The 19,870-nt window shown below is 40.2% G+C and overlaps 1 protein-coding gene across 4 annotated transcripts in view; it reads right to left on the reverse strand.

Moving 5' to 3' along the window:
• The window catches only part of npnta (nephronectin a), a 57,792-nt gene that overhangs the window by 7,036 nt on the left and 30,886 nt on the right, over window positions 1-19,870 (reverse strand). For 2 of the 4 annotated variants that reach the window (XM_037764767.1, XM_037764768.1), the window contains 6 exons: window positions 19,477-19,572; window positions 12,881-13,000; window positions 11,481-11,600; window positions 8,599-8,733; window positions 6,121-6,243; window positions 4,324-4,770 (listed from right to left, as the gene is read on the reverse strand). In XM_037764767.1, the coding sequence (XP_037620695.1) occupies window positions 4,324-4,770; window positions 6,121-6,243; window positions 8,599-8,733; window positions 11,481-11,600; window positions 12,881-13,000; window positions 19,477-19,572 (1,041 nt within the window). The remainder of the gene's footprint in view (window positions 1-4,323; window positions 4,771-6,120; window positions 6,244-8,598; window positions 8,734-11,480; window positions 11,601-12,880; window positions 13,001-19,476; window positions 19,573-19,870) is intronic. The other 2 variants (XM_037764769.1, XM_037764770.1) reach the window with 1 other exon arrangement.

Below are 19,870 nucleotides of genomic sequence, written 5' to 3' on the forward strand. Positions count from 1 at the left end.
TCAATAAAAGCTGCTCATGTGGGATTTCCTGTTCTGCCAAAATGTTCAGCAATAAACCAATCCCTGACTCTTTTAAGGTTTGGAGACAAACACAGCATTCTTCATCATTTTGATTTTTTTTAATAGATGCCAACATCCCCTTTGTTGACATGATGTTGAATCATTATATTCATATTACTGTATTACTGGGTGAAAACCTTGAATCTATAAATGCCAACTTTTATGGAGCTTAGGTAAACTGTGTTATTTTAAACTTAATGTAAATGCATTTTTAACGAGAGATTGTTATTTGCTATTGATTGCTAGAGGATTGTTGAAAGGGTTTTATTGGCGTCAGAGGTTTAAGGGTTTTCTCATCCTTCAGAGGAGCTCCTTTAAAGATAAATATATTTACATTTTGGGAAATATATCATTCATTTTCTTGCTGAGGGTTAGTCTATCAATCTAATCTTCTAGCACAAAATTTAATTTGTGTATCTCCCAAAACATTGAACTATTCCTTGAACTATTCCCGAACTGAAAAAAAGAAAAGGTTGCAGGTACAAGGTTTATAGACACTAATGTTGCTTGTACAAGTTCAGTCTAAAGCCAGCATGCTCTGCCTTCAGTACACACCTGCATTTGAGGCACAGCTGAGGCGTTCTTCGTGCCATGAGGCTCTTATTCAAATGATTCCTATTTCCGTCTAATTATTTGAATAATCACTCAGCGGTGTCTCTCCTCCCTCCCTCTCTCGTCTTATTCAAACCATCTTCAGGAAGCTCTGATTTCTAGAACTGCTCTGCCGTGATGCGAACTATTAGATTGATGTCTCCCTCAAGCAGTGCAGACAGGTGTTAATGTAATCTTCTCTCCTCTTTCCTTTTTCTAATTATGTGACGCCATCTGGCAAGGTGAGTAGGAACCGCACTATCTCACCTCTTTTTCTGTACTTTGCTGTTGCATCTCACAAGATATTTCTATGTTAAAGGAGCTTAATGTTTTGGTTTTGGTAAACACAGATTTTTGTTGTGCCTACAAGCGAGCATGACACAAAAAACATTTCGATCTACGTTAAATTACAATTTTAGTGCAATTCATACTGTTGGTGCATCTGGACTAAATATTCTCACCTTCTGTTGCTTTTTCTGTAAGGCACTACATCATAATAATGTGCAAATTTACTGAAACTACACATGTTTGAGTAGTTCCTGGTTAATCTGTTTGTAAAGTCTGGTCTATGGCACTCAGCGCTTTAAAGTTAACTTATTCCTACTGAAGAAGTAAATCTTTAAATGTGAGATTATTTTTTAAAGGCCAAGAAATTTCCCACTCGGCCGTGTAATTTTTAGCAAATGTTACTCAAAAAGGAGTAAATAGTACTTATAGTATTTGTTGAGAACTATTTCACACTGTGGATGAATATGCATTTGGTGTTTTTTTGGTCGTTTCATGGGATTTGTTGACAGTCACAACAATCCGGTCTCACAGGAAGGCGTATAAATAGCACGATATTACACGGACATTTCATGTGTCATTTGTACACCGCTTTTCGCGTGTCATTTGTGCTACACACAACAAAACTACGGTAACATTAATAGTTAGGTTTAGGCAACAAAACCACTTAGTTAGGTTTAGGAAGAACGTAATGGTTGGGCTTATAATAAGTAAAATACATAAGAAATAAATTAAACAATGTAACATAAATTCCGAAAACACATTACAAACATCACTAACCTTACAAAACACCGGCCTCCTGGTTAAAATGTGTCTGTTTGTTGGACCCATCCACCTCCCCTCCTGCCCACCATAAGCAGTCTTTCTCCCTTTTTATTCTACGTCACTAACTGCAGCTGCGTTTACATTGCAATCAGTACATACTACATGGTGTACAAATGACACGCCAAAAGCAAGACAGGTGTTCTTATTAAACGTTAAATGCCTTGTGCATTATCGCAACATTCATATGCCTTTACGTGCAAACGGGCTGGTCAGAAAAATATTAAATACCAGCCTTTCCTTTCAAAAGCTGTTATAAAAAGTGTTTACCTGCAGCCAAATGATCCATCATATAAAAAAAAAAAAGAAAGAAGATAATAGTAGTGTGTGAATTTGGCCCTGAACTGAATATTTCAGTTTCAAGTCATAGAGATTATCTCATTAAAAAACAATTCAGCGTTATGAAAAGGTGCATGTATTTAACACTGAGAAGAAATCAGCACATGATTGCAGTGATTATCTTCTTTGTTAAAGCAAAGAAACAATCTCAGCAACCTCTCATTACTACGGTGATTTTATAATTCAATTCTATAAATTGCTTTTTGATCGAGAACGTCAAACTAAAACAAAGACTGATGATGCATTTTTGAATGTAATTGGTGTCACAGATACATGTTTGGCAGGGAGTTTGGTGTGACAGGTGGATAAACAACAGTCTGGCTGAGTGTTTGTTAACTGAAGCCAAAAAGATAATTACCTTGAGAGGAAAATATTCCTACTTTAACACTTAGCACCCTCTGCAATTATAGAAACTAATTTATCATCTTGTAAAAATTGGCATTATTTCTTCATTAATCTGCGTTTCATACTGCAATATGGGGGCGGATATATCTTGATTGAGAACACATGAGAAGGTTACAGCGAGACAGCTACTTGAAAGCATTAACACACAAAGCTATCATTGCCTTATAATGAATCTGATAGACCTTTGATTTCAACCATTTTCACCAGTTAAACACAACCTTCAAATTTTCTTGCTAAATGTTTAGCGTGAACTCTTTCCTGTTGTTAGCTGGCAGATAAACTGTGTACACGGGCTCTGACTGCCAACTGCTGTGTGCACATATTCATGTGTTTGAATACAAAATGAATATGATAATACACATCATCTGTCGAGTAAACATCACTACTGATTCCCCAGATGGTGACATGTGTCATAATAAACAAAATGTTCCAGGATTCAGATGAAGAAATATGCAAATATGCTCCAATTTGGTTAGAGGAAACCTGTCAGGGAGCTGATGAAGACAAATAAGTGCCTTTTAATGTCAAAGTCTGTGACCCAAAAAAAAAACAGAGATTAGAACCTGCTAATACAACGAGTTATTATGTTTTCTGAGCTGTTTAAGATCATCTAATCAATATTTTATATGATCAATGGGTACTTCTATATGTGTTATGTGAAAGGTGTCGCTCGTAGTGATGAACCCACAGAGAATCATCAGTCGACTCAGCTATACGGAGCGTTTTAGCATCGTTCGGCTCATTGCTTCGCTTCTACGTCTCACAACTTTACTATTTTGGTTCACTCTCACTGCTCTCATCAATGTCATTTCACACAGCAGTACACTACCAGTACCAGTACCACTGCACACTAACTGCTCAGTAAGAAAAAGCAGTCACTCAAAGTTAGCGACTAGCTGGTGAACATATTGGAGCATTAAGCAGAGCCAGATAATTCCCCCAGGCGTTGGTAGAGACCAAAAACAGAGCTAAAAGGAGAATAAAGTGGGACTTATTTTTTTGTTTATTTATAATAATGCTCCGTATCTCCTGGATATGCAAATAAGCAACTGTTTGCTAAAAGGTTAACTTTATGAGGTGATAATATGTCAATGTTGTGTTTATAGCTTCATGTACATGTACTGCCCCCAAGTGGCAAAAAAAAAAATGAAAACAGGTTTGCTTACATTATTCATATTTGTACAGAGGGCTATAATTTCATGTGTGATCAAAGACACAAAATGCTGATTTCTCATCTATAACTCAAATCCTTCAATTATGTTTGTGAATAACTCTTAGATTTAGATGGTCAAGAACTTATGTGTGTATTTAAACAGACCGTTCGTTGCTAAACGTACAAAAAGTAATGCCCTGCAAATCGTATTTATCCCACTAAATCAATTTGTATGTAATCCACGTAATTGTGAACCAGGAAGTATATAGAGCAACAAACGCTGCGTAGGGAGGAGGTCGGGGTGGATTGGGGGTGTCAAAAAACACTGGACTTTCGCCCAGGAGACTGGCGTTCGTATCCTTAGTGAAACAGGAGCCAACGTTGATTTATTTGTCACGTAACTCTTTTCCTAAACCTAAGAAGTTTTGTTGCCTAAACCGAACTAAGTGGTTTCCTGTGAAGACAGAAGTGAACTTTGAAAAGACTGTAGCGGAAATTGACACATGCGTCACGTGCTGGATATTCGTAGGAAAACACACAAAAAATGAGGAATAACTTTTGGTAAGATATCATACGAACCGTTGTATGAGGATATGTTGATTTAAAAGGTGTAATGAATGTCATCTATGTAAAACTAAAACTGAATAAAATATAAATGTAGTTCTTACTGTGGACATCCCCTCTCTGTTTGGTGACCTCCTTCTGGATGGTGTTGTCTACAGGTGTGACCGGTGGTGGCGTCGTCTGGGGCTGTCTGGTGGGAGCCACTGGCCTTGTTGGGATGTAGGGTTTGCGTGTGGGTGCTGGTGGCTTCCTGGTTGGGATAAAAGGCTTCCGGGTGGGAACTGCCGGCTTGCGTGGAGGTGGGGTGACCCTCTTTGGAGGCAGAGGTGCTTTGGTCGTTGTCATGGTTGTCGTGGATGTCGTGGTTGTTGTGGTTGTCGTGGTTGTGGCGGCAGTTGTTGTTTTAGGGATAACTGGGAAAATTCTCTTTTGAGTCACTGGTGTGCGGATGGTGGTGGTGGTCCTCCTCTGATCCATGTCGGGGATGCGGTTGTGATGATTTGGAGGCAGTTTTCCCGGTCTCGGGGGGTCAATAACCACCTTAGGAATGGCTGAAATAATAAGAGAATGCAGATGGAGTACTGAAATATGAGCACTTAAATGTTAATGAGGCATACAATTGCAGACTAACTGCAATGATTAGTCTGCCTTTTGCACGGAGGGCTTTCTTTCATCTACTGAGACTTCTCCTGATATCTATTAACTAAATGTTAGCATCCTAAAACAAATTGGGTGTCTCAAATCTCACTGAAGCAAAAGCTCACACAAGAGAGGCGCATAAAATCATCACGCTGCAAGTTCACAATCATTCAATTTGAGGCTTTTTTTTTTAAAGATAATTCTAGACATATTTTCCTCAATGGGACTGTTAAAAGAGAGACAGAGGGATGACACGGTGCCTTCAGAAACTCACCCATAAAGACACCCCAGGTTCAGTGAATTTCTGCTTTTGTGAAATCAATATTGCTTTCTGACAGTGTCTTTTTTTATCCGTTCATGGGCTCATCCTGATTAGTGATTCTTTGTGTGTTCATAGCCAGAGGCCTCGCAGCATCAGGCTAAAGCTGCTCTGTGTGTGTGGAATGATCTCTACTCTCAAACAGGCTGCCGTGCCCCGGAGATCACCCTCGCCCTGCTGATGTCATCAACGTAACACCTCCTTCGCCTTTGTTCCTGCGCACATTCTTCACGTCAGGAGCAGAGACAGAGACTAGGGGGTTTGGTGGTGGTGGAGGGGCTTCATAAGGGTTTCATGAGTGAGGAATGAGAGTGGACAAAGGCAAGAGGTCTGAACTGAGAAGTTATTGCCTCCTCAGGTTGCAGGCGACTTTGATATGTGATACACAGATAGGATATTGCAACTCGACTCCCAGAGCACTTGTGGCTCACACCCCCCTTGGGCAGGCGACGGTGAAATATTTGCAGCGTGCTTTAAGCCAGGAGGCATCCTCTCTGCTCTATGGACTGTTACACCAATTGTGTCTGTTAGATGATTAAATAACTGTGGAGTATAAATGACTTCTTGTCCACTGAGCTGCTGTAAAAACCTGCAGACGCGCAGACTAATGAACTGTGTGTCAGCAAGCAAAATGAGACCAGGAAAAGATATATTTCACATTTGATAATGAGTCTTTTGGCTGATTAAAATGGCCAGACGTCAAAAAAAAAAGGAGTCACTCTGGGCACATGTGATAAGGGAGCAGGGTGATTTAAGTGATGACTGACAGCCTTTACAAAGAGAGGAATTTCAGTCCCGGCTCTGTGCTTGCAAGGCTATTCCTCCCTCTTTTTTTGCTTTTTAGCTTTTTAAGAAACACGGGCAAAGAAAACAAAAATGTGAGGCCCCGTTCCTCTTTGGAAAAGTGAGCATCGGGGCCAGGGGGTTTGTTCCCATTTCTTACGTTTGCAGTCGTGGCCCATCCCCCTGTAGCCGTCTTTGCATTTGCACTTGTATGAGCCCGGCGTGTTGTAGCAGGAGGCGAAGCTGCTGCAGTGGCTCTGACCTAAAGAGCACTCATCCACATCTGAAAGATAATGGAAACATATCAACATTCAGCTACCGGGTGCAAAAGTAAAATAAACATCAGACATGAAAGTAGAATGTCAAAGGATAATTGCTTCACATCCACTTCAAGGAGGGCTCAAAGTTTATGTCATACGTACTGTTAGTGAAACCATTTTAGTGAATAACAGTGATCCCTCTATTAATGCCAGGGCAAACATCATCAACAGAGTTGTTTGTTATAAAAATCATCCCTGAGATCGAACTGCAAGGTCCTTAGAAGCATTTTAACAGCAACTGTTTCTTCTAAAAAATGAATAAATAAAGATTTGAGATGGTGCATTTTCCAGATGCTGCCAAGATAGATTCAAGGTAACCATGTTGATATCTATTGAATATTAATTTTAGATGGCATGTATTCATAAGTATGGTGTAAATAACACTAAAGTGCACTGCAGGGGCAAAGTTTAATAACATGAAATAGAAACGGTAGTTTGAATTAGTTTTGCAGTATTAATAGTTAATTAAATAAGTATTCTGAAGTGGTTTCAGTTTATCCTTAATTATTATGTATTTTCTTTATTTACTATAATTACGGAGTACTTTCCAAACGTAAAGGAAAGGAATCAGTAATCCTACTTCATGAGACAGCCTCAACTGACTTTTTGATTTAGCTGTTTAGATTTTGAAAACACTTTCAACATCCTAATCAGTGGTATATTTGAATATGATGCTACACTGTAATATTGCAGGTGTAAATACAGTAAAATCAATGTCTTAAAAAGTAGTTAGCCCCAGTGGTGGAAAAAGAGTAAACATAGCAGTACCTCAGTGTAAAAATACTCTGTTACAAGTAAAAGTACTGTATTAATATTTTACTTTATTAGAGTGAAATATTGTCAGCAAAATGTAAGTATCAGATGTTAAAGTACTAATTCTGCAAAATGTCCCCTTCCACTGTGTTATATTATTATTTATAACACGGCTGTGTTGAATACTCGATTCTGATTGGTCAATCACGGCGTTCTGCGGTCTGTGATTTCTGTATAACAGACCGTCAAAATATTGATTTCTTAAGTAAGTAGCCGTGTAATAAGCGGGATAGTGTACAGTTGGTGGGTCATTGTTGTGAAAGAAACCACTTCAGGACGATGAGAGACCCCTCCCCTTCGCGTCGAGGTGCAGCATCGCCCTGTCGGGGATTCTTTCACAACAATGACCGGCTCGCTGTACATTATCCCTTACATATATAGCATATCATGCTATTGGAATATTATTGCCAATGCATTGATATGTACGCAGCATTTTAATATTGTAGCAGGTCAAGGCAGAGCTAATTTAAACAACCCTGTCTCCTAAAAATTACATTCCCACACAACAATACTACATTGTGAAATATTTTTTGAGGGAAACGTATTTTGTCACAAATTACGTTTCTTTTTGACAAATCACAAATATGTTTGCAATGATAGTCCACGTAGGGAGGAGGTCGAGGTGGTGGATGGGTCAAACAAACACAGGACTTTCACACAGGAGACCGCTGTTAGTGTCCCGTGTGAAGCCAAAAATCACGGTCACTTATTTTAATTTACATCCGTGGCTTAACAACATAACAAACATATTCATTTTAAGCCAAATCATGATATTTTTTTACTAAACCTAACCAAGTAGTTTTGTTGCATTTTTCGTTTTGTTTTGTTTCCATTTACAACGTTAATCACGTGTTTAAAACTATTTAAACTGCAACCGTAATCTGGGAGAAAACTTGTTTCCCTCGAAACGTAATTGAGCATGCAGTTTAGTTGTATGGGAACGTAGTTTTGTTGGAGCCTTCTGGGTAGATTATTCTATAATAATGCATCATATTTCATAAAATGACCAAAAGTTGTGCATGCAAAATCTTAATCTGCAAAGTAACTAAAAACTATAGCTGTCAGATAAATGCAGTGGAGTAAAAAGTAGAATATTTGCCTTTGAAATGTAGTGAAATTGAAGTATAAAGTAGCATAAAATTAAAATAAAATACTCCAGTAAAGTACAAGTCTGTCAAAATTGTATTTACAGATTAAATGTACTTAGTCACTGGTTGGTTGTGGATATCTTCTGAAGTTACAGGAGGAATAATAACTGGAAGCAAAAACTGCTTCGGTGTACTATAGGCTGCATATGGGCACCGGACTATTGTTTAATGTGCATTTTTTTGTATGTGTACGTGTCTGTGCGTTATTTTTTCTATTTGCTCCCTCAGCGTCTGGTGTAAAAACAACACCTGCATCACTAAAAATAACTTGGTTATAAGTCAAAACATCTCAGCACATTTATGACCTTTGCAAGTTTTATCTGTAAACGCCTCACTGTGGAGACCTTGTGACAGTACCTATGCATTGGTATTTCCCATTGATGTATTGCAGGTCAAAGCCCTCGTGGCACTTGCAGATGTAGCTACCGAAGGTGTTTATGCATTTCCTGAACCTGGGACACACTGCTATGCCTGCTGCACACTCATCCACATCTGCAGGAGAAAAAGAGATGCCGCTTTTTACACAGAAGAAAATATTCAAATTAAAATATAATGTATTCAGCATTTTTCACTAAACAATCCTTTTAAAGTTGGTCACATACAGTATATAATGCATTTAAATTAACACAATGCAATGGGAAACAAGGTTAAAAAATAATAAAAATTAAAGAAACATCTCAATTCACCCCACGCTTCTTTTTTTTTTTTTACCTTCCCTGGTTAGTATTCATTTATGAACAAAGCACATTAGGAATTCTGTTCAGTGAGCAGAATACAATGCACAATACCTTGTTTCATTATTTAAAGACCTATTCTAAGTGTCTCTGTTGATCACCTTTGCAGGCATGTGGGCATTAATATTTAGACACAGAGAGGCTTACACATTTACCTTAAAATTATTAATTTATTTGCTGCATAATGAAGCTGAGACACCGTGGAGCCACAGGGACTGTTGTTTGTAAAAGGACCTTAACACAGACCCACCTGGACCAGCTGGGAAAACAAGCCAGTGAAGTAAATGGGCAGAGCTCTCTTATCCCTTAACAACTACTGTTGAGGATCTCATCAGCAAGGTGCTTAATCCCAAACTGCTCCTGTGGACCTGCTTAATGGCCAACAGTTGAATTATTTAGCTACTGACAGAGCAGTAGTGAATTATTATGTAATGCATACAAGAGCACACATAAATATAGTCACTGTGTCAAGATGTATGGTAATATTGCTTACAAATGCCTGTTTTTATGAATCTGCATCTAGCTTTGAAGACAGCTACGACTCGTCTTTCAAAGCAGCAAATCTTTAAGCATCCAATTCAAACCTTTATTCATAGTTATACATCAGCCAATATTAAGCTCCGCAATTGTGTTTTACTTGACAACTCGTCTGATGAATTAAGCAATTTCTATGAGAGGCAGCATTGAAATACGAAGCCGCCGCACACGGAACTTCTGCAACAATGCAAAAACATCAATACACTTTGTCATTAATCAGACAGCTTTCTGTCACAGTGCAAAACAAGTCAATACGTCCTTCTAGTGGATCATCTGACACCCTTCTTAAGGGATTTCTGGCCTAATCCACTTTTAGAAACACAAATAGCAGGTGCACAGTTAAAAAGAAATGCTATTTGAAATTTAAAAATAGACTATATTTCACATCAAATCATAAATCCAAACACTGAGGCCTGTATTTATCAAACTGCTAAAAGTTTAAATTTGGACTGAAAGGGTAACTTTTCAACATGGACCTGGAAATTGGCAGCAGCTCAAAGCCATCTTATTTTGTAGCTGGTTATGGTAAACACTCTCTGAAAGTTATCTTCTCTGCACAAAAAACTATTTGAGAAAATGAAAAAAAACAAAGCTAAAACAAATGTGCAGGCTGCACTGCAGTGTTAAATTAAGTGCACACTTGCAAAAGAAACATCAGTTTTTCACAGTCAGCAATGGTTTTTGTTTACGATGCACCTGGAACGCTTGGAGGTCAAAATTTGGAAATTTTAACTCTTTCCTGTTTCAGTTTGGTTTTCTTTTTGTTTCCATTTCTCATAATTTTCTAATATGTTGTCCCAATTAAACCATTCCATATATCAAAAATATTAGATTGCTTAATTTCACATTTCAATTGGTACTGGAGCTATTTCATACGAATAAAAACATACAATTTGTTGAAAAAACAAATTATGTTTTTGCAGAAAAATATTTATCTGAGTAACTTGCAAGGATAAAAAAAGAACTCGTCATCATATGTGCATCAATAGAAATAGAAAATATGTGTAGCATGGGAATGTGCTTACACTTTGCTGTAAGTAGGAATAAGTGGCTTGATAAAGACTCTTATTCTTCACACCCAGCGAAATACTTTTTTACTCCTAAACTAGATCTTTGAAACAGGCCCCGTTTAAAGCTACAACAACAATGTGTTGACACATTTCACAGCATCATATTGAGTAAAAACAGCTCTGCATCTATTCAGACTCTCATCTAAGGCTCTTGCTACTAGAAGTCATCACCACCATAAATATGATTAAAAACTCTCCATAAAACATCTACTTCTTGATGGATCCGGAAACATTCCAATAAACTGTCGTAACACCTGTTGCAGGAAACCTTTCCTCCCCCTGCTCCATCATTTTTCATGATTGATGTCCGTCCTGTCTTAGAAATCCGCCCCCCATTAGGCAGCCCACAGTTAAGTGGGACTATACGGCAGCGTAACAGGAACAGTCCAGTCTGGGACAGCCTGTATTTAAACCTGACACAGGTTAACTGCCTCAACTGTCCCTTCATCTGTTAGTTACCCCTCTGAAAGGAGGAGGCGAGGTTAGGGGGAGGATAGGAAGAGGGTCGGGGTGGGCTTCCTCTGATCATATTTCTGTTGTGAAAGCTGGAGGAAGGAAGTGGAATAAAGTCACCATTCTGTTGACAAGGCCTGCTAAATTGCTGGGGTCCTTGCATCAAAGCAAAAAAAGACGTATTGGTAAATATTTTTGGATGAATTTCAGCTTTCGCTGAAGGTTTTGTTTGAGTTCCAGAATTGCATTTTCACTGCCAAGTTTTCTTTCTTGCTCTGCCAAAACAGTTGCATTTGATAATCAATTTAAAGGCTGAGGAGAACATACAAAAATAAAAGTAAAACATTCTTGTTTGTGATGCTTTACATGAGTAGCTCATGGAAGAGAGTGGTAACATACGGCTCAGTTTTCAGGCCTGTGGAGATATATAAAGACTGGGACGTACCCACGCAGGTTCTTCCATCCGGAGCCAGCTGCAGCCCCGGCGACGGACACTGGCATCGGACCTCTCCTTTCAGCACCTCGCAGCCGTACTGACAGTTGGCCATGCCACAAGTGCGAGCGTCTGATGGACACAAGGGAAACACAACACATATAATAGGGAGAGAAAAGGTGGGAGGTGGGGTAGTTTGTAATGCTCACACTGTCACTTTATTTCCTTCTCACATCCACGCTCACACTTTATCCTTATCCTCCGGCCAGTGTGTGAGAGCCAGGCTACTGCCTGATATTAGCTTGGTAGACCCTGAGGTGCAGACAACAGAACAGCACACACTGCCATTATTAGATTGCTGTGCTGTGCAGTCGCTCTGTGCTCACACCTTAGCCCACGCTTCCCTCACCCACTTCACTACACCTAAAGAATCATAATCCATCTAAGCCCCATCAAAGTGTGTGTGTATACTGTGCAATGCCTCTGTTGTGGAGCCGTGCAGGGCAGATCAAGACCCTCCAAAATAATAATAATATAATGGAAAAGATTTTGTTCAGCTTCACTCAATAACTTCGGACCTTAAAAAGGAAATTAAAAGTGAGGCTCATGCTGCCGCTGCTACTTCAGCTGCCGCAGGCACCCTGGAGTACAGTTTGATGACTAAGGCAGGCCAGGCTGATTAAATGCTACAGCGATCTATTGATCAAAGCAGTAGCAGGGGAGAAAAGAAGAGCGGCAAGGTGTTTAACACTATCGTGCCATCATCACACAACAACACCTGGAATTGTTTGGGATTGCCTCAAGTGGTTAGCAATTCAGACTTTAAAAGGGGGAAAATGAATTCTCCTCTGATAAAAAAGGAACTAATTAAAAAGAGGAGGGAGGGAGTCACGCTATGCTCGAGTGGAAACGTGAGGAGAAAATAGTTATCAGGTGGGAAACAGAAGTTACAGTGAGACATGTACGGGCATTAACTCCCATTCTGTGGAATACCTCAGGGCAAACCATAAGAATTGCACACTCACTTGAGGGGATTTCTTTCATACTTTTCTACTTAGGGTTCTTCAGAGGGGTTCTGCAGACTGTGGAGCTGCTGTAATGAAGTGCATCAACGTGGGGCTTTAATCAAAACAGTCTATCATAAGATTGCGAGGCTGCTGTCAGATGTACTCACACAAGTGGGACAACGTATTTTATAATAGAGAGCATATGTCATCAGCATTGCCTTGCACTGGCATTCAGATGAGTACATTTGTAGTGAAGTGAAGAAAGGCTTCACAGTAGCACGTCCAGGCTACACAGCAGAAAAAAAATGAGGGAGAAAATAGATCGGGGATGAAAATATCCACAACAATACAACCAGAGACGTGTGTGTTTGTTTGTGTGTGTGTGTGTGTGAGGGACAGACTCACTTCCACAGGTCCCGTCAGGCATCAGCATGTAGCCGTTGAGGCAGTAGCACTTGTAACTCCCATATGTGTTCATGCACCTGTGTTTACAGGGTCTCGGCTTCAGTCCGCACTCATTCAGGTCTGCAGACAGAGAGAGACGGCATAAGAGGACTGGAGGACAGACAGACAGAGAGAGAGAGAGAGACTCCTACACAGAGGTGAAATTAGTCAGAGGGCAAAGGTGAAGAGGTCAACGGTGTCAAACCTCGCCCATCCATTTATGTGTCTGTCTGTGCGTCGGTGTGTTAATGTGTGTGTTTTGGAAGGGGGCGGGGGTCTCTTCGAGGAAGTGCCATGTTCTGACACGCCTGCGACTTCCCTCTTTGATGATTTAACAGGAAGCCAGTGTCGACTGTCAACCTGCCCATTACCTGCAAGTGATAAAAGATGCTATTATATCCCCTGACTCACCACGACTTCATGTGCTAGTTCCTGCAACATCCACACATAATTCCAGTATTTTTATGCAGGCATAAAAGTAGAGAAATCTCACCCACAACCGCCCGTGAAAACCATATTAGAAAATGATGCTGTCTGACTTCGGGGCTCCTGGGAGAAAGGAATATGCCCCCTGAGCTCAACACCTGTCAAATGCTTATGCAAATTCAAGTCATTATACCCGTCGCACAGCACAACATTTATATATTTCAGTCGCTGGGCCCTGGTGTTGTGTATGTTGCCTCACTGGAATGACTTGGAACAGACACCATTAATGTTATTAGTTACACCTGCATACTTTCTGCTACAACAAGTCAAAGCGTACTCCACGTGAAGGGTTTATGATGGCTGTTCATTTCTTCCTCAGTGAAATCTTATTTTAAGGACTGTAACTAAAGTTAAGTGACATTCACAACATTAAAACTGCAGCAAACCAACCAACCTAGAGTTAGATAATGACGTTTTGACATGTCATAGCAGGAAACACACAGGTGTAACTAATAACATTAATCGTGTCCTCATTTCATTTATATATTTCAGTTCCAGGGCTCTGGTGTTGTGCTTGTTATCTCCCTGAGATGACGTACTGACACTCCTAAATGGAACAGAGACACCATTAATGTTATTAGTTACACCTGTGTACTTCCAGCAATGACCAGTCAACGTGTCCTTCATTAAAACTGCAGAGTTAAAGAAGTAAACATTTGTATTTCTTACTATAGACACCATTGGACACTTACTTTAAAGAACTAAAGTAAAGTGACATTCACAACATCCAAATTGTAGCAAACCAACCGATAAGAGCTAGATGGCTGTATAGGGCAGATATTATTGACAGGTCATAGTATTAAACGCACAGGAGTAACTAATAACATTAATGATGTTTGCATTCAATTTAGGTGTTACAGGTCAACGTATCCTCATATAACAGTTTGTATGATTTCTCAGGAAAAGTTATTCCTCATTTTTCATGCGTATTCCTACGAATGTCCAGCTACACGTGACACACGTGTCAATTTCCGTTCCAGCCTTTTCAAAATAAAACAACATGTTTAAGTTTAGGAAAAGATCCACTTGGTTAGGATTAGGCAACAAAACTACTTGGTTAGGTTTGGGAAAAGGTCGTGGTTTGGCTTAAAATAACTCTGAAGGTGTTGTAACTTAAGTACAGAAGTTACGCAACAAATAAATCAACATTGATTCTGGTTTCACACAGGGTGAACACCGGTCTTCTGGATGAAAATCCAGTGTTTTTTGACCAATCCACTTCAACCTCCTTCCTACATGGCGTTTGTCGCTCTATATACTTCCTGGTCCACAATTCCGTGGATTACATACCAATTGATTTTGTGGATATATACGAATTACAGGGCATTACTTTTTAGTAGGTATAGCTACTAACAGTGAATGAGAGCAGACTGCAGTCTATAACTGCATTTATAACAAAGCATTCAAACTGTAGAAAAAGAAACCAAAAAGAGTTAGATAGCTCTATTGCCTTTTTTTCACAGCAGACAGTTTTACACACTGTAAGGTGTAATTAATAATAATATTTAATTAAAGTCTGTTCCCTACTTAGGCTGGAAAATGGAGCCATCATTAATGGAGCATGACGGTAGTTCAGGTAGGGACAGAAGTCGTTTTATAGTCACACGTTCTCTTTACTGCATGTTCACGACCTTCTCGTTCATCGAGGTGGTCCACACAGTGAGGCTTCTGCCCTCTCTAATAAATTGTTAAAACTTGAAGTAAGGAGACCTGACTAAAATGTTACTTACACCTGTGCTTTTCCTAGCAAAAGACACAATGTCTGCTGTGGAAAAGGCCAATATGCATTCTAGATGCACATCTTTCTTACAGGGTCACTTTGGTATTTTTCAACCTGGACCTGAACTTTCCTATCTTTTTGTGTCTGACTGACTAATAGCAACAACAATTTCTGAAATTGGCCCAGTATTGAGGGAGAGCGCTCCAGACAGGAGCTGCTCACAACCTGCAATATAGTGTTACTGGGGCAAGCTGACATTGTCATTTGCGTCCACTAAAAGTGCTTGTTTTGTTCCTGACAGGCTCTGATTGTTATTATAGGTGTCTGACATAATGGAAAGAGTCTCAAAATCTGGCGAAGTGACGTGTTGCCGGAAGACAACGGTGGAATAGTGGAATATATTTATGGTGGAAATACGAGAGTTTGTTGCGTTGTGGTACAGAAAGTGTAGCTTAGTGTTATCTAAAAGATTTATAATGTCATGGCTCAATATTTAGATGATTTCAACAGTGTGCATGAGATCTTTGAATTTGATGGCCGCCCGTATTTATTTGAGCCAGAGTATACAGATATTCAGATTTCACAACGAGACTTCTTCTTGAGCAGGACTTGGACACAATAACATACAGACCGGATCAAGCTAAAGGTAAGAAAAATGTTTTTTTCTCTGTAGGATCCTTTCCATAATGTTGTCAGACACTTCTAATAACAATCCGAGCCTGTCAGTGGTAAAAACAAGCACTTTCAGTGGAAGTAACGTGACATTGACCTTGCTCACTTGCCCTCACAGCTCATTTCGCGGCTGCCGGTTACAGCGTTCTCCCTCAATACTTGACCAATTTCATAACTTGTTGTCCCCATTAGTCACATAGACACAAACATATGGAAAAATAGGGTCCAAGTCAAAAACACCAAAGTTACCCTTTAATACAATATTGATCATGCTGCCATTATCTGTGGTGGAAATAAACTAATTACTCTCATTACTGTAATTGACCCTGTTTGTTGTGTATTTGTTCTACGTCACTACACTCAATAACTCAGTTAAGCACATTCTTGATTCTCTCTGCGCTCATACGTACTTTGAGAAAGAGAGGGATTATAGAGTAGCCTGGAGTTATGCTGTTCTGACACTGAGAGGAAGATTTTTCATTTCAGTTTTCTTTAAACCTCCTTTTCCTCCTAAAGCAATTTTCAAGATTAAGTTTTCTCATAAAGAAAATAGTGTCACTGCTCTTGCAGAACATCACTGAATTGAAGAGGGTTGGTTCCAAAATGTATTCTTACTTCTTCTTACTTTTACTTATATCAGTACTTTGATATACTTTGATATACTAGCAATAGTCCTTGCGAAGTTTGGTATTAGTCAGTGAATCGCAATAAGTGGCTCTGAGAGTAAAACATTACTTTTAAAACCTGTGCGAATTAACACATATTTTGCCAAATTGTATTGCAATGATTCATCAGGAAACATTTTTGTTCAGATATCAGACAAAATCATACTGTAGCTGTGTAAGATATCAGTTATAATTCCTTTAATGTCAAAGTTGGCATGTCATTGAGCTTAATATATTCTTTCAAATTAAATAAAGGCTCCGATTATGAATGGCTGAATGAATTTAAGGCCACTCTTGGCTTTGGCTCAACACTTTTCCCTGAGTAATTCCTAATGAGTGTGTGGGGTTTAAAGGCTTATGGATGTTGACGGAGACAACGGGTATTGATGGAAGTGAATATTTCATCACCAAAGCATCTTCTGTGGGGTCCGTCGGGAGCACCAGGCCCAAAAGGGGAAAATCCAACATGTGACTACACAGGAATTCATCACACTGGAATGATAACACAGGCTCCGAGGAATAGAAATAACTTAGACTATGAACACCCCCCCGTTTCTGGGATACACTAGAACCATCACAAATAGATTTAGTGTCACTGTACAGCACATGACGGCTCGTTTTCATCTTGGCCGGCCGCACTTTGTAAATGGCTCCGCGTTTAGCTCTGTGGACATATGCGGGGTGCATTCTTTGAGTGCCGCATACCATCTCCATTTAACAGATACCATAGATTAATTTAGATGAATGACGGAGCAGATGCCTAGTTTATATGTCAGACCCCACTTTCTATTAATGGTAAGCTGCTGGTCTACTAAAGCCACGTTGGCTGATTCAGTAGGCGCGGCTGGAATTTGGACTGACCGTCTGCTTGTTGAATCCAGTCCCGCCAGGCTTTATGTTATGTTCCATGACTATAAATTCTTCTGGGTGTATAGGCGTCAGTTTGTGAATGCAGTTGTTACATGAGGGCCAGTATAGTGAAACTTTTATAGGGTTATTTTCACTGAATAGGATAACAAGGATCCGACATTTAGGAGTGTCATTTATTTTTACATGTGGGCGTGTGACGAGCAAGCTAATCATTTCAGAGAGAGTGTTCCAATTGGCTGTTCATTAAACGGAGGCAGCTCTCTGTCACTCCTGAACTCCGATCAAACCGTCAAACTAGGCAGCGTTGATCAAATATGAATCAATATTCTGTTACTGTAATGACTATTTGTCGCCTTTGGTCAGAGTTCGAGTGATTGACAGCTGCTCCGAGACGACAGGCTCCAGCTCGGCTCTGATTGGTTGTTTTCCTCCGATCTGTGAAATCTTGCAGATGCCATTAGGAGCACCAGAGGACACAGAGGCACATGACTTTTTTCAGAGTACCTGTCTCATGCTCTACTGTCAGGATATAGTGACAGTTTTATAAAAATAGCTTTTTTTAAATCATATTTGCTCCAAATCTACCCACTGCAGCTTTAATATTATGATCTAAATTTATCAGTAGATATAAAAACATGACAATGAATATATAAGGCCAAAGTTTCTGTTTGCAGTTGTGCTTGCAAAAAGAGGTATTCTAAGCACCTGCGTTTTCTAAGAAACGCAGGTGTCGTGTCAAAATGATACTGAAATTGAACAGTTGTTGTTGCACTGCCACTGTGTCTGTGCTACAGCTGGTGTGCACCACATGAATATGGAGGCCGCTGTGGGGTTTTTTTAAAGCCTGTTGAAAAAATTTACTTTCTTTCTGAACTGATATTAACGCTTCTTAACTCTTTATCAAAACAAACTAAAATGATTTGTCCTGTCCTTGTCAGACAGCAAGCTTAGCTCTTCACAGTCCAAATACAAACCCCACAACTGTCTCTTTCTCCCACAAGATTATGTCCCCGCCACTCACACTTGCACGCACGCACACACACACACACGCACGCACACACACACGCTCGTCACTTTTTTAATTAGCGGTGTCAACCCTGTTTTCCTCCCTGGTTTTCACAGTAAACAACTGGTATTCTCATTACTGCGATTGCAGAAAACCATAGCAACACTGTCCATTGTCAGCGTGGTAGAAGCACAAGTCTCCACTTGCCCGTTGCACTGGAAAAACAGCTTAAAAATTTAAATGAGGGATTATTGAAATGGTCACATTCTCAGACAGAGGCAGCTCCGTGAGCATCAGCAACATGCCAGACACAAGACGCAGCCAGGGCCTCGTCCATGTAGAAAGAAACAGACAAGACGGAGAGAGAGCACAAGGGACAAGACGGAGAAAGGACACAGAGAGATGGAAAAACTGAGAGATAACGGAAAGATATGACCACCATTTGACAGTTCGACACGGCCCCAGGACTGCAGAAACCTGCGATAGCAGAGGTGGCGAGCCCCTCCGGGGTGTTCACTGTACGCTAAATGAACTGCTGAGACACATCTGAAGTGATGCAAAGTGGAGTGATTTATTGGGTCAGCTCCACTGAGGTATGCTATGCTACATTCCCGACACGCCTCTATCACTGACAGAGAGATTAGCAGAAAGCTTTTTCTTGGGGATATGCTCGACTCTAAAGAAGATAACACTGGTTAGAACTCAAGGCCTTTTTTCTAGCAGCAATGGAGGAGTCATGTCCATGTTGATGATGGTTTTAAAGGGAAGGAGGAGCTCTTTGTTCCAGGTGCTCAAAAAAAGCCGGAGAGGAAAATGAGGGAGGAGAAAGGGGCAGAGCAATAAGGAAAAATCATAATGGGTCTTTGGTACTGAGAAACTGTTTCTTAGAGTGAAAGAAAAAAGCAGTGGTGAAGACCGTGACATGCTGGCATTCATGCTGGCATTTATGCTGGCATTTCTACCAAAAACTACTGTTCGGTGGTGTCTCTTCTGCCAGAGGAGGACAGGAAGACATAAGAAAATAGTTGAGAGTGACATTCACTGCTCTGCAGTCCGCACAGTGCAGCCCCATGCATGTTGCTAAGATGGGGAAGAAGGAGAGAAGGTACTGGGGGGGAGGTCGATCGACGAATCTCACCCTCCATCACTACCCTCGCTGGCTGATGGTCCACAGGAAGAAAGATAGGAAGGTGACTGGCCCACACTGGTGGGGTTAAATAGTCCAGCTCTTCTTCTTTAGACAAAAGGAAATGAGTTCAAGGGGATGGGGGGGGGGAGTGGGGTGGGAGGGGGTTTGATCGAAGATAAAGTAGTAAAGGGTGGAGAAAGAGTAAGAAGGATAAAAGGAGAGAGACAGAGAGAGAGAGAGATGTAGTGAGAACAAAAAGCACCAACCGGTGGATTAACACACCTCTGACCACACCACATTCCTGGAAAGCAAAGAGGAACATTATGCAGCAAAGAGGATTACACTTGTGGGAATAGGACATGAGCTGAATATGAGAAAAAGAATTCTAGGGCACATGGGAGAA

The sequence above is a fragment of the Sebastes umbrosus genome, chromosome 3, assembly GCF_015220745.1.
Source record: "Sebastes umbrosus isolate fSebUmb1 chromosome 3, fSebUmb1.pri, whole genome shotgun sequence".
In the NCBI taxonomy this organism is placed as follows: Eukaryota; Metazoa; Chordata; class Actinopteri; order Perciformes; family Sebastidae; genus Sebastes; species Sebastes umbrosus.